Consider the following 13,338-nt stretch of genomic DNA (forward strand, 5'->3'; position numbering starts at 1 on the left):
TAATGTATCAGAGTGCAATACACCTCCCAACCGATAAAGGCGCAGTTGAAAGCTCATGTAGAAAACAGCCACCAATCTGATTAAAATGCTTTGTATTGAACAATACGGAAAATAAGGTGTACGTTTGAAGTACCGTTAATAATTGTGACACGGGTGGCCATGGGGTGAGCACTTTCTATTTGAAATGTGGACGTTCGTGTCGACGTACGGAGCAACAATGGAGAAAGTCTAAACAACATTACGAGGCTCATCCAAGACTTGGATCCATGGCTACCGACCGACGAAGCACAAAACCAGGCGACGTTTGATTGGCCCACGGAGGAGCAGTGTCGTCGGGCCGGCCTTTCCCCTCTCAACCCCGCTGGCTTGCTCTGTGCTTCCTGCTCCTCTCTGCTCCGCTTCTCCTCCACCTCCTCCTTATTTTATACCTACACTAGTCTTCCAACGCTTCCTCCTCCTCCTCCTCCACCACCAACACCGCCGGACCGACCGAACCGAAGCCGCACGGCGAAGCGTCCTGCTCGGATAGCACACACGGCAGACAACCGGGGAGAGGCGGCGGAGCGAGCGGCGGCGGCGGCGGACGACCAAGCAAAGCTCAAGCAAAGCCTCACACCAACCACCCCGGACCGACCGACCGACCGACCGTCCTACAGGCGACAACCAACCACCCCGGGCCGCGTTCAGAGCGTCCATATCGGGCTAGAAAAGGCAAGAGAGGAGGGATACCAATACGTGTAGTAGCGCTGCTGCTGCTGCTCGCTCGCCTCGCCTCTCGCCAGGCAGAGACAGACAGACAGACATAAGGGGGGAAAGACGGAGACATTAGGACGCTTCCAACACGGACAGAGATGAGAAGGAAGTCGAGGATATTGTTGTGTTTTGCCGTGCTCTGGGTGCTGGGGATCGCCTACTACTTCTACTCGGGGACAACGTTGGGTCGAAAGGTAAGGGAAAAACGGATTCTTCTTCTTCTTCTAACGTCCAGTTTGCATTGTGTTGCTTTGATTTATTTGTGTCATTTTTTTGTACCAGGAAAAAGGAGCCGAATCGTGCCGTGCCACTGTGTTTTTTTGTTCTTCTCCTTCCTTATTAGTATTCTGACACGTTTTAGTGGAAGTGTGGGCTGTGTGACTGAGGTGCTATGCAAGAAGGCAGCGATGCTGCTACACTACACAGGGCAGTGAGTGACAGAACAGGCCTGGTTGTTATCAGCGAGCCTGACATTGATTTAGTTGAAAAAGCCCCCTCCTCCTCATTTCCCCTGGTAACGGTAGTGAATGAAGCCAGAGCCTCTCCTCACCAAGGGGCCCCCATGGTGGCAACAGGAGTGAATGGAGGGCCTCTTCTCCTTCTTTACCCATGGCAGCTAGGGCCCAAACCCAACCAACCTTTTTTTACACAGTAAAAAGAAAAAAGAAAGCCAAGTTGAGTGTAAAGCCAAGTTCAGTGTTGTTAAATGAACACAAGATTTTGCTGTGTTGCATCTTCTTCCAAAGCCAGGAAAAGCTTTTTAATAAGTCCACACATGGTTGTGGTTGTTGCAGCTGGATGGTGGGTTGGGTTGGGGGGCTTCATGCAGCCCTCCGGGTATGGATGGAGCACGTCATCAGTAAACTGTAGGTATGCTGACTGAGTAACCAGTTGAAGCCACGCATACATTTAAGTGTGTAATGTATACTGGCCTACAGAGCCAACGTGCAGCAACTATCACAATTATTTTGAATGATAAATGGTTTTAAGTGTGTTTCAAATGGTCAGCCAAATGATAGATTTCTGCATTTAATTGATATATTCCTCCTCTAATTAGTGTGGTTGCTATTGGCAGCCAGAATATTGTTCTTGTCCAGCTATATACATATATTCACATACACAGACAGACAGACAGACAGACAGACAGACAGACAGACAGACAGACAGACAGACAGACAGACAGACACACACACACAGTGGGGGGAAAAGTACTAAAACATTTTTAGGTAAAAACATCAATAATGCAGTGTAGAAACCCTCTGTTACAAGTAAAAGTCCTCCGGTAATCAAAATTGACTGAGTAAATGTACAACAGTAATGCCTTCAAAATATGCTTAAAGTACCAATCATTATGCAGAAATGTCCAGTTTCACAAGGCATCGTATGTATAAAACGTCTACTAATATTTTCCAACGCGTTTCTTCGATGTAGAGGAGCAGAAGTAAAAGTTTTGACAATTGGCAATGCTCCAGTAAAGTAAAAAAAAAAGATAAGTACAGTATTTGAGTAAATGTACTTAGTTACTTTACACCTTAAGGGTGTAAGACACATTCCCATCCTATTATCGGCCATTATCACGCAGCCTGCTGTGATTTGAACCAATCAAAACTGTGTTCATGTCTGCTTTTATGTCACTTATTTCTCTACTTAATGTTTGGCTCGATATAAAAGAGTAAAGCCTTTAATCTCTCAATAATGTGGGTCATTTGGACCATTGCCTAGTTAATGCCAGATTAAAAAGTCACTTCTATAATTTGATGTTATCACTAGTAGTGGTGTTATTGTGCAACAGCAGCACGTCATGCCGGTGTCAGCGTCGTACACATTATGACATATTTTGCACATTAAGGTCTGATGTGTGTAAGTATAGAGAGCAACACCACGTACTGTAAGTGATTATTGTGTCCGTAGGCGATGCCTTGTCGGCCACGGGCTTGTGATTGGCTGAACCGGAGGTAGGAAGTGCTCTGCTGTGTTCACTTGGACCTAGTCTCGCGTGGCCAGACGGTTGCCTCCGCGATTTGGTCAAATGCTCCCGGCATACAGTCTGGCAAACCGGGGAAGAAACGATGAGTGGCGAGATGAAGCGGAAGTGAAGCCCCCACGTCACTTCCGTTTCAGTCTCACATCACAAATATTTATCATTATATAAATAAAAATCATATAAACATGTTTAGCTTGCTGCTTAGCAGAAATGACATTTTAAAATATATTCTTTTGAACGGTAATGCCCGTTTCCGATACTCGCCGTTCGGGAGCTGCTGTTCCAGACTCTATATAGCATTCAGAGATTGTGGAATAGTTGTCTGGCTACGCGAGACTAACTTGGACCTAGCCTGGGACGGCTTCCAATTTCGGGCTTTTGATCCGGTCGGGAGCGGATGGTATCCTACGTCATTTTGTATTCAAAATGGACTACAGTTTGTCAGGAAACACCAAACCGGAAACAGTTTTAACCCCTACTTGCGCATGCGTTAACTGGGTTGAAACTCTTTCCGGTTTGGTGTTTCCTGCCAAAGTGTAGTCCGTTTTGAATACAAAATGACGTAGGATACCATCCGGTCTAGACCGGATCAAACGGCCCGTTTAGTAAACTGGTGACGCGAGGTTACTTGGACCACACAGAGATGCGTAAAGTCCGGGGGGCGAAGATTTACTATTTTTTCTGTCCCTATCGGGACATAACTCGGACGCCGCTGAGTCGGCTCAAGCGGACTTGATCCACGTGAGACACCACGACTTGTTGTGAAGGCGCTCCGTCATCTCCACCGAAAACAAGCACTCCTTTACAAGGCATCTCCTTACTCACCCCATGGAGACTTGAGAGTTCATCGATATCTTTTAGTCTTTCTTGCATTCCTGAGCCAATCATTTGATGACCAGCAGTGTTTCCCTTTCTATGGAGACACAAAGAGCCTGCTTTGTTCCCTATGGAGACACAAGGAGTCCCCTTATTAGCTTTAGGAATGCAACAAAAACTAAAAAATATCCACTAATTCAAGACTCCACGAGGTGAGTAATCGATAGAAAAAAGTTATTTTGGGGGTGAACTATGCTTTTAACTCTTCTGCAAGGTTGACACAATTGTTTTGTGTGTGTGTGTGTGTGTGTGTGTCTGCTCTGCGCATGCATGCACACATGTGCTACTTATTCCACCAGTCACTTGTCATATCTCCTCCACTGTTTGCTTTGCTCCAGCTAAACCACAGCAAGGCTTTTACTTTTCCATTAGCGTGCGTGTGTGTTTGTGTGTGTGTATGTGTGTGTGTGTGGGAGAGAGAGAGATATGCCCTCACAGGCTCACACAGCTACTTTTCCCTAGGAGCTCTTTGCAGAGTCAGACAGCGTGGTAAAACGCAGCCTGCTGGAACAGCTGGTAGTGGCTGTGAGGTCACATAATGGAATAAAAGGAAACACAATAGTAGCTTATAATGATGATGATGATGAATGTATTCAAATCATCAAGGCTGTGATTAGTAGTATATCATGCTGGATCTCTGCCAGACACACACAATGTCAGAGATCTGACTAGCTGAACTGACTGGTGATGATTGAATCGAAAATTGTGTTGAAGCATTTAAACCACATGGATCGAAGCCAGGGTTCAAGTGGATAATTGTATGTTGCGTTGATTTCCTTATTTAATGGTTACATCCACTTCCGCTACTGCATTCACACTTGCTTAAGCATAGATACAGGCTACCGTTCATTTTCAATAAAAGCCGACAACATGAAGACACAAAGATATATCTCACGTTAGTAGCTGCTGCAACAGCTATAAAACTACAAATACGTTTTAACTTCAGATACAAAGCTTCACACATGCTGTGTATCTTTTGTATCTGCCAGTTTGAATGCAGCATAAAACCCTATACTTCCTAACCGTTATATAATTGCTTGTTTTCGTTGACCAAGATTAACCCCCCCACCCCATCAAATTTCTGCCCACTACACCAGTGGTTTTCATACTTTTTCATAACAAGTTCCATTAATTAGTCATCATTTGACCCAACACCCTCCATTTATTAGATTTTTACCCAACACCCACCATTTGATTGATTTGACCCAACACCCACCATTTGATGACATTTAGCCTCTCAGACGCAGAACGTAGAATATGTTGTTCTCGTTAAGATACATTTTTGTATGTATGTTTGTGTATATTTGCCAAATGTTGGCCTATTATGACATGCCCCCAGAATAGGTCACCCTTCAAGACAAATCTCTGGCAAGCTTTGCTGGTACATAGAATTGAAATAAAGCAAGGAATGTTCTCTTGATTTTATTTAGACTTTTTAAATTATCTTCTTGGGCTTTGATTAGGGCTGTCACGATTATGACATTTTATACGAGGATTAATTGTCACTTAAATAATTGCGATTAACGCATTGACAATTACATTTCTGTTTGGCTTTTATGCTTTGAAGTTGCACCTAAATATACAAAGAAATGACTGACACATTTGACAACTTTATACTTAAAAAAGAACATTGATAGTGGAAATAGCAGACCTACAAGCACACAACGCGTCAGTTCGCGACACGTTGTTAGCTTGTAGATCGGCTATTTCCTTACCTGACTTTCGCCAGATGGTGGCAGCATTGCGTTGCATTGCTTTACCATCTGGGCTCGGCCCGCCAGAGTTGATAACACTCGTAAAGTCCCGGGCCGGACCAATCAGCGGCAGCTATGGACGGGCTCTGAGCGGCTCTGAGCCAATAGAGTCTGATTGCAGACCACGTGGAAACCCAGGAGGCGGATTCTGGGTGCAACGTCATGCAGACAGGCCAATATGAGTGGTTGGAGTTGGCACTCCCACACTGTGATAGAAACGGCCACATCCAATCACCTGCTACAGAAATTCAAAAAATGGCCCGCCCCTTACATCGAGTGTGTCCGAGAGAGCCCAGATGTAAGGCAGAGCGTTACGCACTGCTGCAACTATCTGGCGAAAGTCAGGTTAGCTATTTCCACTATTTTTTATAAATGTTAGAAATATATGAACCTCTTTCAACATGTACACGATTATGACGATTATGACAAAATAATTGCGATTATGTCAAATAATTGCGATTAGACGATTATGTAATAATTGTGACAGTCACAGCCTGGACTAGCTTTGATGTCAGACTTTTAGACATTTGGTGTGTTTAGTGTAGTCTTGCCTGTGACAGCTACCAACAGGATACGTGTTCTTGGGTAAACAAGGATGTTTAATCATTTAACATGGATGACTTGACATAACTGTATGTCCCTCTTAACTATGAATGACATGGTCTGTCTCTGCTTCCACAATCCACTTACTATGAAGGACATACCTTTTTATAGTCACAGTAAAATAATAAACGGCACATACTGTATGGTACAGCTATAACCAGACCTATCATGAATCATTGCATGTTGTTCTTATTACACAGTAATAAATATGTACAGTAGGCCTGGAATCTCGTGATGTTGGGGGCAAGGCCCCTTGGCCTTTGGTGTTTATCTTTTGAGAGCACAAAGGTCAAATGCCAGGGCAGGAAGGCCATCAAATAAAACAAGATTTTAGACCATTGAAAGAATTTGTTGAATTTAAGGGTTAGGGATGATAACCTAATCTGCAGTGAAATAGGTAAATGATGTTATTTTTACAATCTTATCCATGCACAGCCCTGCACCAATCAAAGTCACTGGATTGGTTTAAAGATGGGGACTCTGGGGAGTTAAGATTTAAGAATCTCAACAAAAGACACTGGTGTCTACATGACAAGAAAGAGAGACTGGTGTCTACTGTCTACATATTGACAAGAAAGAGACAGAGGAGAAAGTGGTACAGTCAGCTGGGGCATTAAGGCCACTGTGGCATCAGGTCATGCCATTGTTTTGAGGGGCACAAGGTCAAACTGAGGGGCAACGGCAGCCATGGCCTTCATGGCCTCCATGAAATTCCTGCCCTGATTACAACGTTAGATTTAGTTTTAAGGGAAACATACACTGGACGCGGAGGCGGCGCGTCAAAACATACGGCCCCATTATTTTCAATGAACTAACCCTCACCGGCGGCGTCAGACTCGCGCAGGTCTGCAGCTTCGCCCGCCGTGCGGATATGCCGCTGTTCTATTTTTCCAGCGTTGCCGCGCGGTGAAAATGTTCTCTCCACCGGTGGAAATGGATGCGCCGCGGCACTTCACGCGCGTCAATGCTGCGCAACCGCCCGCGTCTGGAGTGTGTTCACCTTATGTGATAGTCTTTTGTTCTAGACAGTCATATTTTAGTTATCTGCAATGTTTTAGTCTAGTTTAATCAACTAAATATCTAGAGTACTAAACTAAATACAAAAAGATTTTATTAGACAAATCTACAGTTGATTTTGTAGACACAAATGTATTTTGGTGGTGCCTTGATGGCGTCGTAAAGCCTGATTTTACGCTTGGTTGCATGCTGAAAATAGCCGATCTACAAGCTCAGATCTGCTATTTTCAGAGCGCAACACCCGAGCACAACCAAACATAAAATGACTTCTACTGGATCTCTTCTCAACTAGTCCCTCCTTAACATTTTACTCTAGTTTTGTTGACGAAATTGACAAAATATTTAGTCTTAGTTTTAGTCATCATAGCTTAGTTTTTATTTAGTCTGTCGGTGAAAAGAGGTAGCTGACAAACATAGTTTTAGGCGTCAAAATTAGCACTGCCAGCAGCACCGTGTTCAAAGAACTGTGTGGATGTGCATAATATCCTAGTCTTTTTTCACATAATGCACTGTATCATACATATTAATGCACATTAGCAGGAGAGTTCAAACAGAAAGCTCACCATGATCTCCTTCTGATCCCTACCCCTCTCAGTCTTTCTTTATCGGAAAAAAATATTTGACCCAACACCCACCTATTGATTGATTTGACCCAACACCCACCATTTGACGACATTTAGCCTCTCAGACCCAAAACGTCGAATATTTTTTTCTTGTTGGATAAGATTTTGTCTACAATTCCATGCTGTATTGATGTTGGTACCAAGGGAGGGATAACAAGCAAATCAATTCTTCTACATTCTCTAATTGTGTAGACTTCTTATAAATTAAGTAATGCAGGTGTTTACCGTAACAATAATTCAACTCTTAAAATGTTTCATTTCACACTCTCAAGAGTTAAAGACCTATAAGCGTCCGTTTGGTTATCAACTCTCCATCATTTTGCTGGGGCCATATGGAACCCCCTACTCAAGGACCACTGATGGTGCCAGGGTTGGGGGGGGGGGGGGGGGGGGTTGGCGGCCCAAATACATATAAATCTACAAGCTGCAAGCTTGTAGATCCTAAGACATTCCTAAGACAAAAATATGAATGCATTTGGGTCCCCATCCGGAATCAATGAGGGTACATTTATTGTAATGAAATTATTGTCTTAGGAATGCGTCCAAAACTAAAAAAAAATACATATTGAACTCAAGTCTCCATGTAGCCGGGGACCCAGTCACCCAAAATGTGAGATGACCTGTGATGTCATGCCGTACTTTTTTATTTCTGTTTTATCTAAATTAGTTTGGTCATTAAGGTCCACAGAATGAGAGGCCTGCTCTCCCGGAAACATCGATTCGCGAAAAAAAGTTATGGCCATTTGTATATTCACTGTCCCATCGACTTCACTATACAGGAAAATACAAATATATAAAAAGAATCTGCATGTGAGGGGTCAAACTAGGGGTTCTTCATGATTCTGAATCCATTGAAAGCATTTGTTTTGCATGAAATACATTCCTTGGGCTAAAAAAGCACCCACTAAACTGTGAAAAGTGATGAGTCATCACTTTTTCCCCTTTTTTTGATGAGTCTCATGCAGTAGCATGAGAATTGTTTAGTTTAGAATTAGTTTAGTTTATTTCGATCTTCATCAACAATTAAAACAAAACATTTCCAACTGTAACCCAACATTTATTTTTGGTTGATCAAAAAGGCATAGGCTGAAGTAGAGTTCTCAAATTATGCCCAAACACGACGCTACCCGACCCTACATTTCCGGGACGGGTAGGGCCCTAAAATGTATGCTAATTTGTCGGGCCCGGCCTCGGGCTCAATGAAAAAACTAAAAACTAAAAAATAACGCGTAGGGCCTAAAATGTATCCTAATTAGACCAGTTAGGGCCAGTTAGTCTTAATCTTCAGGCCCATTGAGAACTCTAGGCTGAAGCTCAAAGCTTATTTTTGCCTATCTTTTGATTTTCCCATGTTTGTACTGTATTTGGGTAATATGTGCACTGCAGACTGCAGAGAGTTATGCCTGTCTTCCCCCAGCCAATCACAGGGTGTGATAATCTGTGATTGCAGGAGCAAATCTCAGTTGTGAGTGAGTGTGATAGTGTGACTCTTAGAAGGAAGATAAGGCTGCCTGCTTGGCAGCGGAGAGTGACACGTATTTAATTAACAAAACTGTTATCAGACCTTTTATTGGAATACATCTACAGGCCAGAGACGGGGTGCTTAGATCGCATCTTCGGTTAGATTTCACTGTTATGGTTGTTTTTTTTTTTGGGGGGGGGGGGGGGGGGGGTGAGGTTGAACCAAATGGAACGGCAATTTAGGCCTGTCTTGTCAAAATCATTAGTCATAATCGCCTAATCACAATGACTTGAGGTAAAACTGATTGTATCGGTCTGGGGTGTAGTTAAAATTGTTAATCTCTCTTTTTTTCTCCTACACTGTTGCTCTCTCTCTCTCCTTTTCATGTTCTCTATCAAAATGTGATAACAAATAATTTCAAAATGTATTCAGGCACACACTGGAGCCAAAGACAAGCCTCATAGGTAGACAGTATTTATTTATCTCATTCATTTACGTTTTGATAGTGAGACCTGATTCCATAACATTTGTAATACACTAACTGATAACTGATTATAAACTGCTGACTACAAGCATCAGTCAAATGTACAGTCAATATTAAAGATTAGATGAACACTCACCTTCATAACTGCTGTCCTAAACACTTTGCTGCTTTACCTCTTTTTAATCATAATCATGTCATAATTAACAGTTTGTGAACAAAGAATACAAATTACAAGCTCTTCGTGCTGCACTATTTTAGATATGTATTTATTTTTTGAAACATCTCAAAACAAGATTTAACATAAATCTTCTGTTCTGGGGGTCCCTGGCACATTGTTCAGATAAGGGGTCTGCGGCCAAATTCATATCAATTTGGGTTGTCTTCCTTGGCATGAAAAAGTTTGAGAACCACTGCTCTAGGTCAGGGGTCTTCAACGTCCAAGGACCCCTTAGTTGAGAGCGAGATGAAGCAGGGCCCCCCACAATATGTTCATAGACATAGTTTAATTGTTTGACAGCACGATCAACAATGTATTTTGGATTCATGTTAAAGGAGCTATAGTCAACTTTTTCCATTGTAGGGCCGACACTTTGTTTACATCCTATCAATCCATATAAAATAATAGACTAGAATGTAAACAAAATGGTAAAAATTATTATTTTATCATTATTTTATTCTTTTTGTGGACATTTTTGAACAGAAACACATATATGAAGCATATTTCTTTATAAAATATTTTCGAAACATTATTTATATTTTAGCATCCGTTTTTCAAGAAAAAGTTGACTATAGCTCCTTTAATGTGTGTTTTCAGATATTTAACCACCACTAATAAACTTGACATTTCACTGTACTTAGTCTGCTCTTTTCCCCCTCCTAAGCTCTTTGCCAGAAATAGCCGATCTACAAGCTCACAACGCCTCGCGCTGCGAGGCGTTGTGAGCTTGTAGATCTGCAATTTTTGGCTAAAGTTCTCAGAATATGGACGCTAGGGTTCAAGTGGTTAATCTAAGAAAGGGGGAAAAAAACGAGTTCCTATCACACAAAGGTTTGGAGGACCCCCTGTAGTAACTCTGAGGACCCCCTGTTGAAGACCCCTGCTCTAGGTTATTGGGGGCCTTCAGCCAATCAGATCATCTGCTGCTTAGTAATGGTGGAACTAACAATCTGGCATTTCTTCCAAACGCCAGAAGGGGTGATGCTTTTTTTGGACCAGAGTCCAACATAAACTAAGTCGATAAATGCAGAGGAGGAGGCCACAGTGATATATGCCAGTTTGTTTTTGAATGGGCATATCAGTAGTGTGTGTGTGTGTGTGTGTGGGGGGGGTGGCGGGGGGGGGGGGGGTTGTTGTGGGTAGTCCATTTGCTAGCACTAGGGATGGTACGATAATGGTTATTATTGTTTATCGTCATAAAAACCCTCACAATGATCGTGGAGATTAAAATTTACCGTGGTGGAACTATCCTCCGTCATGCACTGGGATCAATTCACCTTTTATTTGCCAAGCTGCATATCTGGTACCATTTAAACCCTCTGTAATTGGTAAAACAGACCTGGAAATAACATACTTGATACAGTCTTTTTTTTTCTCTTCTTCACTCTCTACCAAATCTCTTTGCCAAGAAATTGCCGTTGCAACACGTTGTGAGCTTGTAGATCTGCTATTTCTTTTCCGCCCCAGGATAATGGATGTTGGGGATATTTTGATTATCGTGATGATATCGTAAATCGCAATTTCTTTAGGCCACAATAATTGTGACATGAAATTTTCATATCGTCCCATCCCTACTACTAGCTAGTACCCCTTAACTAGTTCACAGCCAAATCGCCTTCCATCGCCATTTTGAGGAGGGTGAGGCAGCCAGATCGCCAAACGTCGCCTTGGGGATCATTTTCTGATCATTTTGGTATTTTTTTGACATTTTTTGAGCTATAAATGACCTTTCTAGCTTAATTTTAGTCTAAAGTTACATATTCGAAGGAAGTGACATCATCGATGACGTAACCCGGAAGTCGTTCGGCCATAACATAGAATGGGCCTTTTTACAGCATTGAATGTTGACGTTTTTCTTATCAAACTTTACCATTTTTAGACCGATTTTCATTCGGAAAAAAATGGCTGGACTGACAGATTGGTCACTCAAGAGCAAAAACGAGTGTAAATGGCGTGCGCACGACGTTCGGATCGTGTTTTATAGCTTCTGTTCGGCGGACCGGGAGACATAATGGCCGCCAATGGGCGCCGCCATTATGGGTCTACTGCTGTCCACTCGCTAGTCCAGACTCTAGGAGATTATCGTTGGGCACACTCTAGTGGATAGTACTAGTACTACATTCTACAACAATATGATCCCTGTTGGGTTAGATTAAAGCTAACTTGGAAATTAATAAAATTCCTGGCAGTATAGGCGCACAAGCCTATTGTAAATGGCTGGGAGAGAGTTTTTAATAATCTACCTCTTTTTCACAGCCCTTATGTTCAGTACAGATACAGGGGGGGGGGAGGGGTGTTGCAGGTCAAACCTCTTTTCCGAATGTCTGTCTGTCTGTCTGTCTGTCTGTCTGTCTGTCTGTCTGTCTGTCCGACTGTTTCTCCTCGGTGGCTGGAGCAATTGATCTGAATCCGCATGACTATTAGCATATGAACACACCTGACATAACTGCGAAGCCCGTTTGTCACTTTCACAAATCGTATGCTGTATATTAGCATTTTTATTGTGTATATTTTCTGCATCTAGCATGAGGCATATCTATTCTGCATCTAGCATGAGGCAACATTTTTAACCAAAATCCTTACACATTTGGTGTCTGTCTGAGTGTCAGGCCCTGTTACAGCACCACCAGGAGGCAGGTTTGCGCAAAACACATTTTTGCACAGTACTCCTACAGATTTTGTCCAAAAATCATGCAGATCGGTACAAAGTATCTCTATATAGCCATTAAACCAAACCGGTAGGTTATTTCTTACATTGGTGCTCCTATACATATTATCATGCAAGCACCAGTTAAAGTTACTTTCCATCCCTCATATACTGTATGCACAGTGCTTCGAACGGGTAAGGGCTAGTATTTATCAAGCGAGAAACAGAAGCACTATCAAAGACGGTTAAGATGGATTACAAAAAATAATGTAAAAGAAAATTGTGCCAAAATTATCAAGGGAGGGAAACGGGAAGTCTGGAGGCTGACACAGCTAAATGTGCTGAGCTAATAACACATTGTTCTGCCTGCCAAGTCCACTGGAGCCGGTGACACTGTAACAGCAGTACTGATAAACTCCTAGCTGATCTACACGTGGCCTCGCCTGCCAAAGCTCGCCTTTCACTCTCGCTTCTCGTCATTCGTCCGTGAAAAGCAGCAGCAATCCAGTTACGTTAGCTGCACCTCCAGTTACATTAGCTGCACCTCCAGTTACGTTGTCTAAACCTCTCCTGTATGCCCGAGCAGCCCGACTAGTACTTAGTCACGCTTGTTTCGCTCACCTGAAGTCGCCCATCTACAAGCTCGCAACGCGTCGCAGCGCTGTGAGCTTGTAGAACTAAGGATAGATCATCACAGACTAGCTGTGTCCATTGAAGCGGAGTCCAGGAAGGACTCATGCTTCTTCTTGGCCGCCTTTATCTCTGTGTGTGTGTGTGTGTGTGTGTGTGTGTGTGTGTGTGTGTGTGTGTGTGTGTGTGTGTGTGTGTGTGTGTGTGTGTGTGTGTGTGTGTGTGTGTGTGTGTGTGTGTGTGTGTGTGTGTGTGTGTGTGTGTGTGTGCGTGCGTGTGCGTGTGCGT

At 42.9% G+C, this 13,338-nt stretch overlaps 1 protein-coding gene across 1 annotated transcript in view; it reads left to right on the top strand.

The window, feature by feature from the left end:
* The first annotated feature begins 418 nt into the window (after positions 1-418).
* galnt2 (UDP-N-acetyl-alpha-D-galactosamine:polypeptide N-acetylgalactosaminyltransferase 2) overlaps positions 419-13,338 on the top strand; it is a 69,332-nt gene continuing 56,412 nt past the window's right edge. The window contains exon 1 of the mRNA XM_080730507.1: positions 419-947. Coding sequence (XP_080586633.1) covers positions 852-947 — 96 coding nt within the window. The 5' untranslated portion in view covers positions 419-851. The remainder of the gene's footprint in view (positions 948-13,338) is intronic.

Source organism: Nannobrachium achirus, assembly GCF_963921795.1.
Source record: "Nannobrachium achirus genome assembly, chromosome: 7".
NCBI classification, from domain to species: domain Eukaryota; kingdom Metazoa; phylum Chordata; class Actinopteri; order Myctophiformes; family Myctophidae; genus Nannobrachium; species Nannobrachium achirus.